The following is a 22,258-nucleotide window of genomic DNA, read 5'->3' as shown; positions in this document are numbered from 1 at the left end:
CGGCAACAATGACGAAGCCTATGATTTGATAATGAGGGGTTCTCCTTGTGTGCGATCATGTGGCATTTATAAAGACACTGAAATTGTTGCTCAGGTAAATCCACTAGCTTTCATTATTGAAGAACTTATTCTGATTTATCTTAACTTGTTTTAAAAAACTTGTTAATGTTAATTTGTTTTGAAGAACTTGTTAATTTGCTTTGAAAAATTTGTTCTAATTTATTTTAATATACTTTGAACAATTTGTTAATTTTAATTTATTTTAAAGAACTTGTTAATTATTATAGTATTATTTCTGATTCTGATTATTTCTCATTTTAATTCTGTTCATTACAATCTATATTTCTGTGATTTATGTGATTTGATTTTTGTGATTTATTTAAAGTTTTATGAGTCTTGTGATTTGTGTTTTTTTGTTCCATGTAGGATTCAAATAAATCAGCATTTTCCATCACTACCATCACAGGATGAAAGGAGGCTTGAAAATTATATTTTTTAGATTTTGAATATGTTTGGTTTTTTTAATGTTTTATAAATATATTTAGTAGAGATGTTTGTTGCTTATTACTCATTTAAGTATTTGGAGATAATAAAAAATATGTTTGTAATAACAATTAGGAATGATTTTTTTTCTATTTTTTATGTTTATTATTTTTTATAAAAATTCGTGGATATCCGTAGAGAACCCGGTCCCCAGCAGATACGGGATCTCCGTTACCCGTCGCAGGGATGGGGTGGGGACGGAGACAGGTTTTGGAGGTGGGGCGGGGGCCGGAGGCAGGGGCATGTCCCGCCCCATGGGGACCCGTTGGCATCCTTAGGGTAGCGTAGGGTAGGGTTTGGAGTCAACCCTAATCCTACCCACTCTTAATTTGTGGGTACCCAACCCTACCCGCGGGTTACAAAAAAAATGTAACATTATTATATAACTTGATGATAATTCAAAATAACACTTGCTTTTATGTAAAAAAAATATTAAATTATCAATTAATGATCTTCTTTTAATGACTAAGGATCTTTTGCATTTAGTGAGAGGTCTTTGGTTCAATATCCATTTAAAACATATTTTTATATAAGTATATGACATATACATATATAGGGTGTGGGTTGGTCGGGTAGGGTTGAGACTAAATCCGGACCCTACCCGACCCACGCGAGAACTCTACCCGCACCCTACTCTACCCACTGCAGATCAGGTTGGCAACCCTACCCGATCGGATGGGGTCGGGTTGGGTACCCATGGGTAGGGTACATGTTGCCACTCCTAAGTGGGACAATGCCGCAACCCTTGCATCTTACCCGCGTACCTAGAGCAGGGGACAACTTCACCCTGCCTCTTACCCAGGTAGTGTTATAGTTCTCAACTCGGAGCAAGTGGCGACAGAACTCAACCCTTGCATCTTATCCGGAGTCTCAAACTCTTATTCGGAGTAAGTGACCAACGCCACTGCCTCTTACCCGGCTTTCTCAACATATACCCGGAGCGAGTGGACAACACCACTGCCTCTTATCCGGTCACACATATCTCATTATCATTATAATTCATTCATATTCATTCAACAATTAGACTTAAAAATCAGTTTTCATCATCCTTCATTCCTTATTATTACATCTCCCATTTCGTTCGTCAATAATTCATACTCAAAACACAATTTATTCTTTTCTAAATAAAGAAAACTCAAAACATAATCTTTTTTTTAATAACTCAAAATCAAATTATAAAATCCTTAAAAATTCAAATCTTTCTAAATAACTACTCCAAATGAAGCCTCCTATTTTTATAAATTTTCGGCAGTATCTCCTCTAAAACTTGGACTTTTACCTCCCTTCAAGGGTCCCAACCACCAAACCAAACACTTTTCAGTCATTCAAATTATTCCTAGTATCAAATTATTTCAAAATTACCCATTCTAATATTAAATTTTTTCTCAAAATCAACCAACTTCAATAACAAATTATTTACAAAACATCGAAACACACGTCATATATCATATACACAATCCATCAATAATTCATTCAGTTCATTTCTATCTTAAGGTCTTCTAACCTAAGTTTTCACGTGACATTAAACATTAACTATGAAAAACCAAAATCATACCTTGGCCAATTCTTTCTTAAGCCCGGAACACTTCAATTGTCCACCGTTCCTCAAGCTCCAAAGCTCCAACTCCTTACCAATTGAATTTTCAGCTCCCAGGATTCAATTCCAAGTTTTCAATATCCACCAATTTAACTCCAATTCAAAAAGATACATAATCTAATTCATACAATATCACAATGATCAACATTGAGCTCACTAAATTACGAATTCACAAGGGTTAGGATTTTCTTATAATTACCCACAAGTCAAATAGACAAAATCCAGTGATTATCCATCGCTAAAATACTCCTAAACCATCAAAATTATAAAATTTCTCAATACTAAAATCCAAAATCACGAATTGAAGAGGGGAGAACTGGGTGACAAAACGTGATTCCCTTACCAAATTGTTCGGTGAATTTTGTTGAGAATTTTGAGACGAACGCGTGGCCACTGACGGCTCGTCAATCAAAACTCTGGATTGAAAGTTATAGACGACTGAAAATCGGAAGGGAAGGTTAGAGTTTTAGCGTCAATTCCCTTTCCTCAATGTGTCTGCACGAGTGAAATAAGGAGAAGGAAGCTTGCTGCCTGTTTTTAGCTTGAGCCTTGGGTCGGTTTGGACTAGTCCAACCAGTTCGGTCCCTTAACCATTTTTAGATCAAAATATTTAAAATTAGTTTCAAAATTTATATTTTAATTATTTCTTTTTCATTAAACTATAAAATTTAATTTTTAAATTTTTTTAAATAATAATTATTTATTGATTAATTATTTATTAATTTTGCGGATTTTACAGATTGTGCTAAAAATGTTACTCATTATTTATTTGCGATTTTTTATAAAAAGGCGTTGAAGAGCAAAAACTACTCAATGAATGAGTATAAGTTTGTGATTAACATGCCACTGAATATAAATACTGTTACTTTCAATAACTTATTGTAAATGAATTATACTAAAATTTTGAGAATAGAATTTCTTTTAAACTGGACTGTACCCGATTTAGGGATGGCAATTCTCCCCGGCGGAGCGGGTACCCGCAGGAATTTATCCATCAGAGAGCAGGTTTGGAGAGCATTTTCTCTCCACGGGGAACAGGTACGGGTACCCGTGTAACAAACGGGACGGGGGCGGAGATAGAGGTACCCATCCCGTGGGTACCCGTTTATATATATATATATATATATATATAGTTAAAACCCTAATTTAGAATTTCACTATCAGTCACTCTCTCACACTCTCTCAGAACTCAGAAGAGCCTTGTTGAGTTAAGAAATTAACTAAAATTAATTAGTGATGACAAACATTATTTTTTGGGTAAAATAAATAATTAGTGTTGATTAGTATATGTTACTAATTATTTATTGATGCAGGCCAAAACCAAAATAAAAGCAATCCAGCCCAAACTGAATGGAATCAAGATACAAGGCTGGCGGGCTATAAAGCAAAGAAAGCCCAAAAGAAAAACAAAGAAAGAAGACAGATGGGCCAAACGGGTTGCTTAATGAATATCTGATCCAAACCCAAGTTGATTTCAAATCCCCCCAACTTGATCTCACTTCCAAAGCAACGTCCCTCTTCTCTTCTGTCCTAGTCAAATCACAGAACTCAGAAAAAGTAAGAAAGAGAGCTTAGTTCCTAAGCTAGTCATGAAAGAAGAAGGAAAGAGAAGGTTAAGCAAAGAAGGGTAAGATCTAATCAACCATTTCAAACCACATCAAGAAAAGATCAAAAGGTTAAAGGTAACCCATTTCCTTTTGCATGCATCACACTTTCTTCTCTTCATCTTTAACTCTCTGCCACTCCGTTTTGAGCTATATGAAAAAGAGAATTTCTGTTTTCTCTGCTGTGTATCTACGGTCATAAGTGATTCTTGGGGACCAAGTAATTTCTCAATGGCTCAGATTTGATTTACAATTGGAAGACTTTTTTGGTTGTTGTTTTATGGCTTTCGATCAAGATAGAGAAGTCAGAAGTAAAGTTTTCATTGTGAGGATTAATGGAAAAAAGTGAGACAGTGGGTTGGTGAAGCTCAAGGCTCAAGAAGTTGACCTAGGAAGAAGAACCTAGCAACATGCAAGGAGATAAAAGAAGACTTTCTGCTCATTCAGAAGTAAGGAGAGAAAACCAAAGTTTAGTAAGTTGTGTTCTGAGAAGAAGTTTCTCTACTTTGGATAATGCTTTCTTTCAAAGAAGCATTCAGCCAATACTGAAGAATTGTATTTGAGGTTTGCAAATCTGGTTTAACACATAGCAAAGAGGCTGTTGATGAAGTCAATCTCCTTCATGTTTTACAGATTGTGATGTACTTTTCTATGTTTATATTTCTGTAATTTCTTGTGTGAAAAGGCATATTGAGAGCTCAAGTAAAAGTCATGAGTGAAAAAAGGCTGAGTGATACACTTGAGAGAAAAGTCTAGAGTTATTTTCAGATTTCTTTAGGTATATCTATGTCTTGTATCTTGTACTTGTGAGGTATCCCTTTCTTAGTTGAGTTACCACTAAGAGTGAAGAGTTAGGTATTAGCATAGCCAATGTCAAGTTAGGTTAGAACTTGAGTGTGAAAGGATTGGGTCAATCCTGTGAAATTGGTGTATGTAATACTTTTAACTATAGTGGAAATTCTTCCATGGTTGTGGAGGAGACTGGACGTAGGTTGCATTGCACAAGGCAACCGAACCAGGATACATGCTGGTGTTAGCTTCTCTCTTCTCTGCTGTGTTCTGTTTTCTGATATTCATGAGACAAAAATAAATTGTCTCATAAATTTCTGCTGCTGAGTACAAACAGAATCAGAATTGAAAGTTTGTTTTAAAAGGTCATTTCTGTAACTTAAAAGAAAGGCATAGATTCAACCCCCTTCTCTAAGCCTACCACAACCTTCAAGCCTCTCCCTTGCACTCTCAATCTCATCGGTCACCACTCACCGCCTCCTTCAGTCCTTCTTCCTTCTCACTGCATCGCCGGTGTTCTTCCTCTCAGTTCCTCACGTCATCGTCCCTTACCTTCCTCCGTCGTTGCCGCCGCTCACTTTCTTCCTCTCATTGCGTCCTCGCTGCTCACAACTTCATCGTCGCCGCCTCTGCTCTACGCGACGCCTCAGATCTGCGACATTAGCGACAAATCTTCAACACGACACCTCTGCTCCATAACGCCTCAGATCTGCGACGTCAACGACAACTGTTCTCCAACGTTGCCTCTGCTCAGCGAAGATGATGGCAACTCTGCTCCATAGCTAGTTTCTGTTTATTGATGAAATTGATTTTAATATATATTTTGATTTTTCATTGATGAAATTGGGTTTAGGGTTTGATTTATGGGTTTAGGATTATGGTTTCTATTCTGTTAATTCTATTGCTGTAAAATTTAATTTAGGGTTTGAATTTGTAAAATTGGGACATATACTATGCTTATTTTGATTTTTCATTGATGAAATTGGGTTTATGGTTTGATTTCTGAGTTTAGAATGATGATTTTGATTCTGTTAGTTGATAAATTTGAGTTTAAAATTAGTTTCTATTGCTGTAAAATTTGATTTATAATTTGGATTTGTAAAATTGGGACATCTACTGTGTTTATTTTGAACTATTTTTTAAATTTTTATTAATTCTGTTTTTTCTTCTTTCAAACCCGTGGATATCTGCGGATATCCGAATATCCGACGGGTACCAGGTCCCCGTTACCCGTCGCGGAGACGGGGCCGAACGGAGAGTGTTTTTGGAGGCGGGGCGGATGTTCCCACCCCATGGGTACCTGTTGCCATCCCTAACCCGATTACCATGTTGTGAAAAAAGTGGTGGAATACGGTGCAAATGTGATGGTGATCTATTTGGTTATTAATATTTTAAAAATTTATATAATGATTTATTTTAAATAACAATTTAATTATAAAATGGTTCTATTATGATTAAGATATTATTTAATTAAAAATTGGTATATTATAGATGATAAATTATATGTTGTTTTAAAAAAATCTAGTAAAATTCATCTGTAAATAATCATTTAAGTAATTAAATATCTGTATAGAATGTTTTTAATTAACACTTGTAGTATATTAAATAAAAATTCCCTTAAACAAAGTAAATAAAGATAATTTTTCATAATGGTACAACTAATAGTAATGATATATCCATTTTTTTTAACTGAAGGGATTGATGTCTTTACATCATTGCTAAAATCAGAGTAGTTGCTTGTATCCATTTATTTTGAATAAATAGACATGATTATATATCTTAAGACTTGTGTATCTTTAACTCTATTCAAACTGAAGCTTACCACCGGAAATAATAAAAATATCTAATATAAGAACAATATAGAAATACTCACAACACAATATGGTAGTAACTATAACAAGTAAATATAATAAGTAAAGCAATAATAATAATACACCAAAATTTTAACGTGAAAATTCTCTCAATGTGAGAGATAAAAATCATGGATCGTTCAGACCAATAAAATAATTCTACTATAATCAAATGAGGTACAAGAGAGTCTCAAATAAAGTACAAAGACATGCATATAACCAATCGAACATTAAAGCAGCAAAACTTACAAATGAGAAGTAAGAAGATAAAATATACCAAAAAACAGAGCTGTTGTCGAAGCCAATTTCTCCCTATGCAGATCTTCAATTAAAATCTCCACCGTTCAAAATGAAGAAAAAATAAAAAAAAATCTGCAATCCAAATTTCACATCGATCCAACGGTAAAAGAATGAGAAATTGCTGTTCAAAGATTGCTGCTCTGTGTAAAAATGAGAAACCTATTTTTTCTCTTTTGAAGCCAATTTCTCTAACTGCAAACCTCCAATCAACATCTTCACTGACCAGAACGAAGAATAAGATGAGAGGAACATGCAGTTCAAATTTTAAGCCAATCCAACGGTGAATGAATGAAAAACTGTCATTTGAAATTTAATAGTTTGCATAAAAACGAAAATTCTGTTTTTTCTCCTCTCTTATTTAGTGACTACTCTCTCACACTCTCAATAACCCAAAAAAATCTTATTAGGATTAAGACACTAAACTACAAAAATACACCCCAGAAAATTGAACTTAGACCTCAAAAAAAAAAAAAACCTAACACAAACAACAAATTAAATTTGTGCATGTTATTGTACCTTTTCATTTTAGATTAAAAAGATAAGTTTTCCTTTATATATGGAGTATGGACAATAGAAATATATCTATTTATGGATGCACACACATCTTTAAATAATTCAGAAACAATGATTCACATAATAATTGATTATAGCTGTTAAAAGAAACAACAAATTAGTACACGAGATGATCCACAAAAGGTTGGTACAACCAAAATGTTTTCCAATATTCTCTTTTTTTCTTGATAATATAATAGGCTAGTTATATATACAAAAACTTATTTAATTCACTTTTTTAAAAAATGATATTGCTGAACATAATTATCAAATAAGAAAAATGTAGCATTATTTGTCTATGAATCAAACTAGCTTCTCCAAAATAAATGAAGATGGGTTAATTAAAAATTGAGGAATTTAATTATCCTTACATATGATGAAAATCACAAACTTAATAATAATTTTCTTTTTTTTCTTACTTTATTGATCTTCTCAATTTAAATGACTTTTTTAACGAATTAACTATATATCATTTTTTCTGATCTTTTATATATGTTAGCATCACGTTTTATATTATTTATTGATTTTAGAGGTTGCGACGTAACAAAAAAGATTATATTTAAATAAATTGAGTAAATACTTAAAATGACTTTTGAAATTTAATTTTGACTTAATTTAATTTTTAAAATTTTAATTGATCTAAATTATATTCTAAAATTTTAAAGTGTGGCTTGAATACAATAATCAAAAACCTCAGATATGGTCTTAACCTCAAGTCTCAGCTTTAGATTCATCTCTTTTTTTTTCATTCTCCTTTCGTATAGCTGTTAAATGCGTCACTCACATTCTTTTCTTTTCTCCATGGCTTCTCTTCAACTTATTTTCGGGGATCAACTAATTATCATCATCTTTATCCGCACACGCATGAACAACTATTTCATTCATTACAACAACCACAACCACAACCCTTTTCACTTTCTCCATTTCACTTCAAACTAATTCCTGATTATTATTATTATTATTAGAGAAAATTCCACTCTTTTCTCTTGCGAGATGCTAAAATGACACTTTTCTCCTCTCTATTTTATAAATATACATTCTCACCCCTTCTAACTTTTAAAAAACCTCCTCTTTAATCCATTTTAAACTTTTTATGTTAATTAATATTAACTTTATCTATTTTTTAAGAAAAAAAATTATTTTTTAAAAAAATACCCATTTGCAAAAATTTTATTTTTTATCATTAAATTTTGCTTATCAAAGTACTCTTTAACAAATTATTTTTTTATTGATTAAATTGTATTTTTACCAAATATTTTTAAAAAAATTAATAACTAAATTATTTTTTTCTAAGATACCTAGTCTTTAATAATTTTTAATTATTAAATTTTAATTTTATTAAAATTTTTGTTAATAATTATTTTTATATTTACTATTAATTTTTTTATTTGATATTAAATAAAAAATTTTACCATCGTTAATATGTATAACAATTAATATATATTGATATTGAGAAATAATCTTACTAAAATTTTGTATTTAATGTTAAAATAATATAATATATAGAGATATCAAAAAATTAAAAGTAAAATATAAAAAAATTGTTAACAAAAATTTTGGTAAAATTATAATTTAATAATTAAAAAATTATTAAAGGGTATTTTAGAAAAAAATAATATAATTATTAAATTTTTTAAAAAATTTAATTTAATCAATAAAAGAATACTTTATTAAAGGATATTTTAGGAAGCAAAATTTAATGATAAAAAATAAATTTTTTGTTAATGGATATTTTTTTAGAAAATAATTTTTTTCTTTAAAAATAGATAAAGTTAACATTAGTTAATTTAAAATGTTTAAAATGGATTAAAGATGAGGCTTTTTAAAAGTTAGAAGGGAGGGGAATGTACATTTATAAAATAGAGGAGAGGAGAGTGTCATTTTAACATCTCGCAAGGGAGGGAGTGAAATTTTTTCTTATTATTATTACTATTGAAAAAGAAAATACATAATGTAGGCTAGAGTTTCGGTGTAACACTACAACCTCAACTCACCTTTTTCATCGAGAGTCCCGTTCATGTTCTCAACGCCGTCAACGCCATAACCGCTAGCCCCTCCCCCATTGACCACATTGCTGCCTCATCACGGATCCCGCCACACAATTCTACCGCTACCATTGTGAGTGTTCATTTACTTTTCTTCACTTACTCTGCATTGCATTCACAAATAAAAAATAAGAAAGCTTTCATGTGATTGAAGTGGCTGATTTAGTATTCCGGCCAAGACAAGCTAGATAAGAGAAGAAACAGGAAGATAGAGTATGAGGAGAGGAGAGGGGCAACAAACGGTGCATGTCAGTGATAGTAACTAAGGTTAGACGACCAACGAAAAGGTGGCGACGACTACAAATACAGTGGTGATAGTGAAGGATGCTACAAGAGCTTCTTGTTGATTTGTTTGTATTTAGCATCATGAAAATTTAAAACCTCACTTCCTTCAGTGATGAAAGAATAGGGAATTGAGTTTTTGAATTACGACATAATTTTTCTTATGCCAAATTATCAAGTATCAATTAAATTTGTTACGTCATTTTTTTGGTGACAAAAATAGATAAAAGGACTAATTTAAATTACATTTTAAAATTTTAGAGTACAGATTAAATATATTTAAAATTGAACAATTAAATTTTGTCGGAAATCAAATTTAAGATGATGATGCTAACAAAATAGATTAATTATTATGTACATCATAATTTTACCTAACATGAAATCAAATAATGTTATTGCGTAAGTATAAGTAGTTTAATTTATTTTGAGACAGTATAGGTAGGTATGAATTAATTACTGCTGATGTAATACTACTACTTACCTGATGAACAAACATATTAGTTTGAGAGTCATAATTTAAGAACCATAGGTAGTCATAACTTTTTTTTTTGTATTTATTAATTATTATTAGAATAGATACATAATATCAAATATAATAAGTGTGTAATTATAAATATTATATACATAAAAGTATAAATATTAAATTAAATTAAATAATTTTTAATTATGATCTCTCTAGTATTGCTCAACTAAATATATTAGTATAAAACATTTATTCTATTATATCTATCTAATTTTACAACTAAAATATAGTATATGTCACTTTTTTATCTATTCTATTATATAAAAATTGGATGTCTGCACTTAATAATGGAGCTGACGTGACATGCTCTGGAGAGTGTTCTCGATTTAATTATTTTAACTCATTCAATACAATTTATTACCATAACTTAATTATATCAGCTAATTGATTTGATTAGATATTTAAATATTAATATAATTTATTATAATATATATTACTTAATTAATTTTACTACATTAATTGTAATTTGTTATATTAGTTAATTAATTTATTCATTTATAAAGTCGAAAATAAAATAAATAATTTATTGTTTATTCTAATTGAATTCATTAAATTTAATTATACATTATATACGAATTAATAATAATTTGTAAATCACTTTATATTATATATGTATTAACAAAATATTATATATATCTTAATGTGTTAATTAAATACTATATACGCACAGAAAAATAAATACAAAGATGATTTATATAATATTAATAATATTATATTAGCATGGTGATTTTTTTATTTTGATATCATATAGTATTAATAATGATAATATTATTATATAGTATTATATAAACTTTCTAATATTAGTATAGAAAATTAGAAATTATTCCTTATGGCAATCATTCTTAGTAGAATAGTATGTCCCTTATATAGTATTAATAATTGTTGCTCAATTTAAAGTAATTGTATGTTGGTATCTTAAATTTATTTTTAATAATGACCTAAATAAATAAATCTAATTGAATTGAATGATTATATAAAATATTTTATATTATTAATATACTAAAATTAAATTTATTTTTTGGTACACAATTTTATAGATAAATTTTATACAATGTTAAGTAATTTTTTATTTTTTTATTTGTTTTAGCTATGTTACTTTATTTAATTTTAAATAGCGTCATATTTATAATTACCGTGAGTATGATATTTTATAAAATATGAAAATCAAATTTTTTTATAATTTAAATATCAATGTTTGAATAGAAGAACTTAACAGATTCACAATCAGAGAGAGAGAGAGAGGAAAATTTACCTAGAGAAAAGAAACTCGGCATAAGAATGGTGGCGACGGGCTCAATAACGACAGTAACGGGATGAGCAGCAATGATGACATAAGCTTTGAACAGTGACGGACCCAGAAAAATATAGTAATGGGGACAAAAATATAATAAAATTTATGTATAGATATTTTTTTAACTTAAACAATTTTTAAAAAATCACTAATAATTTAAGTTGTATTTAATTAGAAAACTAAGTTTTAATTTAATTATTAATTAATTAGCTAATATAATATAATTAATTATCACTAATTTTTTAGTGTATTTATTTATTTTTCATACTAAATCAAATTTAACAATATAATTATTATTATGTGTTAAGTTTAACAAAATATTTTTTAACATAAAATACAAAATAACTATTTATATTTTATTTTGAGATAAATATAATATAATAAGTGGTATATACAGTGGCGGAACCAGAAATTTCATAAGAGGGGGGCCAATTAAATATAAAATATAACAAAAAATTAACAAAATATGATTTGTAGCATATATATAAAAAAAGTTATTATATTATATAAAAGTCAATGTTCAACTACATACTTTAAGATTTTGATATTTTTAAACTTGCTCGACGATGCTTCATGGAACTAAAATCATCAATTATCATCTCTGAAGTGAATTTTGAAGCAATTTCCTTTTCAATATATACAATCATACAATCTGCTAAAAATTCATCTTCCATCTTGTTTCGAAGCCTTGTTTTAATAATCTTCATAGCTGAAAAGGCCCGTTCAGTTGTTGCTGTTGTCACAGGAAGAGTCAAAACAAGACGAATTAATCTATCAATTAAAGGATATATATTTGATTTTCCTGTCTCTGTCAATTTTTGACACAATTCAGCAAGAGTAGACAAATTCTGAAAATCTGGAGTTTTAACCACATCAAGTTCATAATGTTGTAACTCATAATCCAATTGAATCTTTTCTTGCTCAGAAAAATCTAAAGAATAGAAATTCTTTGCAAGATTGCATATGTTGCAAACACTGAATAACTTGAAAGCATCTTTAGGATCTAAAGATGTACTCAATATGAGGAGCTCGGTTGCTTGCTCACTAAATCTACTATTTAGCTCTTTCAATTGAAAATCTATCACGCTAGTAAAAATGTCAACACGATAGTGGTGTTCAACAGTGACAACATCCTTTTTACGACGAGACCGAATTATGTCACTAAAAGAAGCACCCATATCAGGTATCTGAATAGCATGATCATTGCAGAAAGAACTAACTTTCTCCAAAAGTGCTCCCCAACTACTATCTTTTAACTGTTGAATCAATGACTTTGTACTAGAAACCAGATGCATATCATTCAAAATGTCTTGAGATTTTTGTTGCAATGCTTGACAAAGTTTATCAGTGATTTCCATGATTTCTTTCATTATATGCAAAATGAAAACAAAATCAAATGATAATAAAGATTTAAGAGCATAAGTAGCATCACCACGTTGAGAATATGTAGATCCATTAGTAGCCAAATCTTCCAGAACTGAAGTTATTGCTCCAAACATACGTAAAAGGCTACAAATTGAGTTGAAGTGAGAGCTCCACCTAGTATCTCCTGATGTTTTTAATGTGCCAATTTGATTTGCTCCCCTTCCTGTTTCAATTTGATTAGTTGCAACTAAATGAGAAATTTCAGTTGCATAAGGAGATCGTAATTCATCATTGCGTTTGCAAGAAGAGCACACAACATTGATAATATTACTCAAACTTTGGAAAAAAGCATGAACATCAACAACTTCTTTAGCCGCGGCAACAAGAGCTAGCTGTAATTGATGAGCAAATCTTTACAAGACTTAACAGCAATATTATGAGGAGAATTAAGAGATTTACCCACATGAGATAAAAATGCACAATCCTTTCCATTATTCACTTTTTTCCAATTGCGAAATCCTCCTGATGTGAATGGACTTGATTTTCTAGAAAATAAATAGCATGGAAGACAAAATGCAGCATCCACTTCTGGCGAATATTCTAGCCAAGAAAAACTCTTAAACCAATGAGCTTTGAAATGACGAGGATGACTTTCTAGACCAAAAAGAGGGTACTCATCCATAATAAATTGATATGGTCCAAACGTTATGTATGCTCTACGGATTTTATCTTGTTGATTGATAGGATAATTCCAAATTTGCGGACGCTTTCCGGAATCACGCATCAATGTATCAATATTAACTTGATCTATTTCAGTCCTTGTTATTTTGGAAGCAGGGGGTTGAATATCTTGCTCAACAAGTTGTGTCACAGGTTGCTCAATAATATTTTGAACATTACTCAAAGAATCTGAAGCTGAATTTTGTTCATCATATATTCTCTCTTTTCTCTTGAAAAATGAGTGAATTATTTTCATCTTTGACATTTTTAACTTAACTTGAACTATCTAACAAAAAAAAACAAAAATAATTGCATATATATTATTTTCTTTAAAAAAATATTAAACCTATTGAGCAATAACAAATAATTTTAGAAACACAAATATATAATAACCAAAAATAAAGTTATTGATTTACCTGATTATTTTTTTGTTCCAATTCTCACCCAAAAATAATTCTATTGAGTTTTGCCCTCACTTCAATCTTTGAACACTGTCCATTATAAAAAAAATAAATTAATTATTTTAAATAAATAATATAAATAATACTTGACATTGTTATTAACTTAAAAAAATTGAAATATACCTCTTTGAATCTTTGTTGTGTATTCAATGGTTAATATTTTGTTGTTCACTTCTCTTCAATGGTTTTTCTTCATATGTCTTGTTTTGGTATGAAAAGAAAATTAAAATGAGAAGAGTAGAAGACCAAAAGTTTGGAAACCACTAAAAGAGAGAGAAAAGTGGCGCTGATGCCTCTAATGGCTTGAAACAAATATTTGAAAAATGTACTAGTGTTACTTTAATTAATAGTATGGGCTTGGTCTAGTATAATAGAACCATTTTTATTAATTATTAGAATGGGCTATTTGTTAACAAGAGCAACAATAATTCAAATATCTAATACATAGTGCAGTTTTTAATTATTTTAATTTATAAAATTTTGTAACTTATATTTTTTTCAATATTATATATAAAAATAAATTTAATATTATTACTTATTACTATTTACTATTTTTTTTAAATTTTGGGGGGACCATGGCCACCTTAGGCCCCCCCGTAGATCCGCCACTGGGTATATATGTATATAAGTATTAATTTTTTTAAAAAAAACTGTGGGGGCAAATGCCCCTTAAACGTGGGTTCGTCTCTGGCTGTGAAGGAAGATGGGAGTTGTGAATAGGTAAGCGGCGATGGACTCAGCAACAACATGACAGGAGTTATGCGATTTTTTGTGAAGAAGTCGAGAAGAAGAAGATTTTAGGTGAGGATGATTGAGTATATCTTGCATATCTATAGAGTATAGACTGAAGCTATGAATTATGTCTGATGTGAGGCAAATCCTAATTCCTAAAAAGTGTTTATATGTATACATTCGGGGCGGGTACACCCTAAACCCAACGATACCTGTCTTGAGTAAAATTTGTTCTGACTCGGGCCAAGTTATTACCCTTTTCATCCGGGTATAGACGGGTCGGGTACTTGCGTATTCGAAAACTCCTGCAAAGTCTAACCACGTATTGATACTCCTTTTATTAAGGGTTTATTGCTAGCTAATACACTGCTATATACACAAGGCGAGATTCTAACTCCTGATAATTGTTTAAGCGGACGAGTGAGATGATCACTTAACAAACTCAAATTGATTAAGGTAAATACTAATTATTTTTAGTATTTTAATATTAAAAATTTTAAGAGTTTGATTTTAATTATAACTTTATAAAATATTTATAATAATAATTACTATATATATTATTTAATTTTTTAATATAATTTTTAATATAATTTTATATATTATCCCATACAAGGTATGGGAACATACACTAGTTATAATTAAAATTAAATTTTTTCCTCCAAAATTAAAAAATTTTCTTTACTAATTTTATGACAAAATGTGCCACATATCACTCTCTCATTATAATTAAAATTAAATCTTTTCCTCCAAAATTAAAGAATTCTTTCCCCCTCTTTACTAATTTTACAACTAAAATGTGCCACATGTCACTTTCTCATTGCAATTGAAATCAAATCTTTCCTTCCAAAATTAAAGAGTTCTCTCATCCTCTCTTTTCCTTTTTCTATTTCTCTCTTTCCTTCAATCACTTTATCTATTTTATATATTATTATCAATATCAATATCAATGACTAATTACTAATTTCCAATCAAAATGTACAAAATGACATTCTTTAATTGTATTAAAATTAAAATTAAAATATTAAAATAGAAATTAAAATATACCTATATTACGTATCATTTATTACGATCTAATTTAATAATCAAATGTGTCACATAACATTCTCTTATTAAAATTGAGAGAAAATATTTTTTTCAAAATTAATAAACTCCCTTCCTAAATTCTCTCGTATACTTCTCTCCATTTTTCTATTTCGCTCTATCATTTTTACTCTATGTATAATTTATATTTTATATTGATAACACGACAATTCAAAATATGTCATCTGATATTTTTTTATAATTAAAATAAATTTTTCTTCTAAAATTAACAAACTCTCATTTTCACTCTTATTCTCACTCTCATTCTTTATCTTTATCTTTCTTTCTCTTTTTTCTCATTCTCTATTTTTTCTAATTTTCTGTTCTACAAAAAATAAAATTAATAAAATAATATAATTTAAATAAAAAATATTATTATTATGTACATAATTTTTTAGTTTATATTTAGTTTTAAATTTTCACCGTTTATCTTTTTAATCTATGTTTTTATTTTTTTTAATATTTATTACATATAATTTAGAGAGAATACTAATATTATAATTAAAAGTTAGAATTAAGATTTAATTTTTTTAAAAAAATTAATTTTGATTTAATTTTATAACTATCAGTATAACTTTTTTCTGCTAATATTTAATTATATTTTTATATACATAGAGAAAAAAATATTTTTTTTAAACAGCAAGTATAAAAATTAATTATTTCTACTTGTGCAACAGACTTAACACCTAATTAAATGTAAAATTATACAAGTTAACACCTAATTAAATGTAAAATTATACACGTTAACTTGTTTTAAATTTTAGATAACAAATATTAAAATTAATTATTAATAAAAAATTAGACTTTTTCATATAAAAATATTAACTAAAAATCTTATGATTTGATTTTTTATCTACATATATTTTGATCTTTCTTAGCCAGAGACTTTCGTTAACCTACGACTTTTGTTGTAAAAGTAGTTTGATTTTATAAATCTTTTATAACATGCATAATCTTTCTTGTATCATAGCAGAGAGCATCCGTTCAAGTTCTTTTCGGGACTTTGGTGGATATGACGAGCAAGGAATAATGACATATTTAATCCCCATGAAACTTGGCTTCCGGAAAAAGTGATTTGTCTGGCATTAACCTCAGAAAAAGAGCTTAGGAATATTTTTGAATTACAACGTATGTCCCTTCCCTCTACTCTGAATGGTTTTTGGAATCTCCCATCCATTGGTACTTTTAAGATTAATTGTGATGCTAGTTATTTTGGTTCGGGTCATAGTGTTGGTTTTGCTTGTGTTATTAGAGATTGTAATGTGAGCTGGCAAAGGGGGTGTTTGGAAATGATTGAGAGTAATAGTATTCTTCAAGGAGAATTGTTTGCTATTTGGAGAGGATATCTCTTAGCTTGGGATATGGATCAACGAGATGTTATTTGTGAGACGGATTGTGTGGAAGCATTTAATCTTGTTACTCAAGATGGTTTTGGGTTTATTGATCCATTGGTGCTCAAAATAAGAGATATCATGCATTAGAATTGGCGTGTTGACTTTCGTTTGATTATGAGAGATGCAAACACGGTGGCAGATACTATGACAAAGATGGCGATAAAGTTACAACTTTCGCATGTGGAGCTTCTTTCACCTTGGGAGGAATTTAAGAGTAGTCTTAAACAGAACTGCCCCTCTATTTAAGTAGTTTCTTGTTTTATTTATTTTGTTTTTCTTTGTTTAATTTATTTCCGTCACAAAAAAAAAAAACAAAATAGACCATAATTTTAAAAAATTTATATTCCTTTAATATTATTACGAGTAAAAATGCTAATATATTACTATATTAAATTATTAATATTACATATCTTATCAATTTCACCGTAGTTTCTCTCCTCTTACACTGAAATGTATGTGTACATCATTGCATTATGTCAACTTTACGTGTGGTGGAAATTACCATGTAACGAGATCGATGCCTACTCTCATTAAAAATTTTGAAAAATATAATTTTCTAGGTATACAGTACTACAGTAGTTATATTATATATAATATATAATAATTATAATTAAATAAATATTGGTAAAACACTAGGTATACAGTATTTATAATAAACACCATCTTAAAAAATGATTTAAATATATAATTAATTAAGAATAATCGTATTTTTATACGAATATAAAAAATATTTGGCGTATAAATAATATTTTTCTTCAATCTTTGATTCTGAATTAGGTAGTAACATAATTCAATTCCCACTCTCTTCAGCTAGAGTTTGATCATGGTGAGTGATTACTGATTACTGATCGAAGCATGATCTCATTTAATATACTGTATGAAAATAGCTGACACTATTAGCAAAAATGAACATTAGGAAAAAAATCTTTCAAATATCTAATTAAATTATTTGTTGTGTAATTATTATTATATGTTTTCTGCTTCTTTGAAAAAAATTGATCGTAGTTAAAACTTAAAACCATTATTTTTGTTGCTGACAGAACAAATAGAGTAACAAAAATAGTCCAATCCAAAAAGAAAACCATACAAAGTTACAAACAATATTGAGCCAAAAAAAAAAAGTGGTGGAAGCAGCATTTGTGTTTCTCGTAAAGCGAATTTTGACATGATTTGTTACGTTCCAAAGTAGAGTTGACACGTGTGTTTGTGTGAGTTGTGGGCATTAATTAAATAACCATGGTAATTGAGAGTGAGTGATATAGAGATGGAAGAGAGCATGCATTTGCATTGTGAATTAAAAGGAGCACATGGGATTCAACCTTCTCTGCTGATTCCATCTCAATCCAAGCACAAGCTGAAGACGTGTTGTCATCTCATTGGTTTGAATAGCGGTAGTGCTCAGCTTGCTTTCTTACATTTGCATCCCATCATCATCACCCTCAGATCTGAAGCTTTAATTTCACTCCCATCACCATGGCTGAGAAGGTATGTATATCGTATCTTATCTTATAATCAATTAATTGAAGTCACTATAGTTTCTAATTGGAGCACATTCATGCATTCAATATAGGTGACTGTAATGAAGCTCAAGGTTGACCTTGAATGCCACAAATGTTATAAGAAGGTCAAGAAGGTTCTCGCTAAGTTTCCTCGTCAGTTCTCTTCTCTCTTTTCTTTCTTAACAATTTCAATCTCATTTATTTTTCTGCATCAAATTGAGTTTATTTTATTTCCTATCATTTTGTGAACAAGAGAAATTCGAGACGAGAAATTCGACGAGAAGCAAAATGTCGTGACCATCACGGTGGTGTGCTGCAGTCCCGAGAAGATCCGGGACAAGCTTTGCTACAAAGGCGGAGGCTCCATCAAAAGCATTGAAATCGTCGACCCGCCCAAGCCCGAAAAGAAGAAGGATGCTGATGACAAGCCCAAAGCCCCCGCACCTGACCCTCCAAAGAAGAAAGATGCTGCTGCCGACAAACCAAAGCCAAAGCCCGCAGATGAGCCCGACAAGAAGAAGGATGCCGGGGACAAGGAGAAGCCTAAAGATGCTGCTCCCAAGGAAAAGGCTGATAAGCCCAAGGGTGACTCCGAGAAGCCTAAGGGTGACCCCGAGAAGCCCAAAGACAAGCCCGCAGAGGCAAAACCCGCACCTCCTCCCGTTAAGATTGCGGATCCCGTGGCGGCGTACCCGCCCGCGCCGCAACCGATGATGGTTCCAGTGGGTATATGCGTGACGGGCTATGAAGGTGGGCCTGGGCCGTGCGTGAATGGTTATGCTGGGCCCGTGATGTGCTACGATGGGTACTATGCAAGGCCCGTTTACGATAGTTACGGTGGAGGGAGACCGTATTATGTGAACCGTTGTGATCAATATTTCAGCGATGAAAACCAGGCGGGCTGCACCGTCATGTGATGTGATGTCATCACATCTCAATCATGTTTATTATTGTTCAATCAATCTTTTTCTTATTTGTTATCTAAATGTGCCAGCGTCTCATTATCATAGGAAAGAAAAAACTGGGGGAAATAAAGATGAACACAATATGTTTTTCTTTTTTCTTTTTATTTTTTTTGTTTTGCAATTTGTAATTTAATATATGATATAATAAACTCATGGAATTCACCAAGTGAAGTATAATTCCTGTGTCGGATTTATGAAAAGCATACCTAAACTCTTTGTTTATTTAATTTATTTATGTGTTGATATCTGAATGATGTGGTAATTAATAGTATCTGAAAAGCTAGTGTCCAAATATGACGTTAAGGGAGATTATCTTATTTATTAAGTTCTTTAATTTGATGTCACTACTATAGCCGAAGGAATTAAGGTTAACCCTTTTCCCATACGTACATGATTTAATTATGTTTTGGTCTTTTTCGTGCACTAAAAAAGTTGAAGTCACAAGGAGGGGCCTAGTAACTAGATCAGGTGGCTATGGAAGCCAGAGTTTGTTGTATGTATATACATGCTTGCTTGAGAAATGAGAATGTTTAGTTAGGAAGCAGCCAACAAAAAATGATCACATCACACATTGTATTGTTGGGTCGACAAATTTGAACAAGCGTTGGATAATGGCTACTCACTGAGTCATATGTGCTTTAGACTTTAGTGGTTATAATGGCATAACGTATAATATGTAGACAAAGACAAATTGACAACCATGATTCTCTTCTTTTCTATAACCACTGTTTTGGCTTCATCACCTCGTCATTAGATCCATGAACCTACATTACCAAATTAGCCAATACAAAGAGATATATATGACTCACATCTTGTCCCACTTTCAAATAGTTCTTAAAGATAGATTATATGTTTACATGTGAGTGATTGAGATTATCCAATTATGTACTCATAAAAAATAGGAAAAATTTTTTAAATAAAATAAAAGTAAATAAATATTTTTTTCAAACAAAATTTTCAAATTTTAATTTCTATAATACGATTTTTTTTTTGCATTAAAAGCAAGTTCGCCTTACTCTCGACGAACTCTATAATTTTTATAGAGTTCATCGTATCCCCGACAAACTTTAGGTTGAGCTCGACAGAGTATATAAACGTGGGGCCATTCTTATTTGTTACTTTCCTTCCAAATCTCTCCTCCAAACTTACTTTGTTCCTCCTTCACCTGTGATAGTCAGATTCTTCTGTACGAAATTTTATGTCTTTCGAGGTCTGTGAAGTTTGTTATCCATGTTATTGTCAGTTTTAGGTCAGTAAATAATATGTTAGTTAGAGTTAGAGTTACTGTTTTCATGTTAGTTATAGTTACTGTTTAGTGTTTGCATGTTAATTAGAGTTACTATCTAAATGTTATTTAGAGTTACTGTTCAATGTTTACATGTTAGTTAGAGTATATAACATGTTAGTTAGGTTTTTTATGTTATTGTTTTCAAGTATAATTGCTGTTTATTGTTTATAACATGTTAATTAATATAAGTTATTAGTCAATTGTTAATTAGTTTAGTCAGAATAGTTAGTTTAAGTTATGAATTAGAAAGCAATTAGAGAAATAATTAGTTAAGTTAGATTAGAAAGAAACATGATTAGTAAAATTTAGGGTTCAGTTAGTTATTGATTAGTATGTTTATAGAGTTAGTTGACGGCCTCATGTAATTAGGTTAAATTTTAATTAGTAAGTTTATAAACTGATTAAGAAGTGATGTAGATAATTTGTTGGTTTAAATATGTCTTTTAAGAATTTAGTTGATGTGAAAGGAACTGAGTTTAGTATATGTTAATTTATTTTATTAGAGTGTGGTTAGATGGAGCAGCAGTTATTGGGTTACGAGGATACGCTTTACAAATTGGATCAGGCTGAGCACATTGTTAGCGGATTTGATCGAGTGGTACACTTTTATCACTCTTGTTTATTTTATTGTAATTAATAAACAGTAAATTTATTATTTTATGTGTTCACTGTCTTTTTTATTTTTATTTTTTATTTCTGTTTGGTAGGCGACTTGGATCTTGCGTACCAAACGAATTTGGTGAGACGGCTGTCGGAGTAAATTAGGCCATATCTCAGACGAGACGGGTTTGAGTACTGGCACATATGTTTGAATTCAAGCAAGACTAGCCATTGGCCTCGGCATTGATAGAGAGGTGGAGACCTGAGTCCCACACGTTTTATCTACCAAGCGGGGAGATGACTATCACTCTGCAGGACGTGACCTACCAGTTGGGACTCAAGATCGACGGTGGTCCTATTAGTGGATACATAGGTGGTTAGGAGTAGCACCATCAGGGACGGTCTATTGAGGACTTCTGCCAGCAGCTACTGGGTGCTGTTCTTGACCCAGATGACAAACAGTCACAGACCAAGTGGACTGTCAAGCTCACATGGTTCCATAATACGGTATGCGGAGAGCTGGAGCAGGACGCCGCTGAGGTGCACCTGTTGAGGTACACGAAAGGGTATATCATGCAGTTGATCGGGGGTATCTTAATCCCAGATGCATTTGACTCTCGGGTACACATCAGGTGGCTCCCTCTCCTAGAGGACCTTGACACATGTGGCGGGTTATCATGGGGATCGGCTGTGCTGGCATGGCTGTACCGCCAGATGTGCTGTGCCACGGAACATGGTCAGCGCAATTAGGGTTTATCTTGTATTGAATTTAGAGTGT

The 22,258-nt window shown here is 30.8% G+C and overlaps 2 protein-coding genes across 2 annotated transcripts; one reads left to right on the top strand and one right to left on the bottom strand.

The window, feature by feature from the left end:
* Positions 1–5,704: 5,704 nt before the first annotated feature.
* LOC114927542 (uncharacterized) lies at positions 5,705–13,233 on the bottom strand. The gene is made up of 3 exons (XM_029297554.1): positions 13,222–13,233; positions 12,351–13,133; positions 5,705–5,833 (listed from the first exon to the last, which is right to left on the bottom strand). Exons 1-3 carry the CDS (start codon positions 13,231–13,233, stop codon positions 5,705–5,707), a joined length of 924 nt encoding a protein of 307 aa, XP_029153387.1.
* Positions 13,234–17,898: 4,665 nt separating this feature from the next.
* Positions 17,899–19,763, top strand: LOC112796037 (uncharacterized). The gene is made up of 3 exons (XM_025838287.3): positions 17,899–18,613; positions 18,699–18,780; positions 18,883–19,763. Exons 1-3 carry the CDS (start codon positions 18,602–18,604, stop codon positions 19,542–19,544), a joined length of 756 nt encoding a protein of 251 aa, XP_025694072.1. The 5' UTR covers positions 17,899–18,601; the 3' UTR covers positions 19,545–19,763.
* Positions 19,764–22,258: the final 2,495 nt, after the last annotated feature.

The sequence above is a fragment of the Arachis hypogaea genome, chromosome 4, assembly GCF_003086295.3.
Source record: "Arachis hypogaea cultivar Tifrunner chromosome 4, arahy.Tifrunner.gnm2.J5K5, whole genome shotgun sequence".
Taxonomy (NCBI): Eukaryota; Viridiplantae; Streptophyta; class Magnoliopsida; order Fabales; family Fabaceae; genus Arachis; species Arachis hypogaea.
Note: the sequence above shows the minus strand (reverse complement) of the source record. Positions and strands in the feature narration are given on the sequence as shown.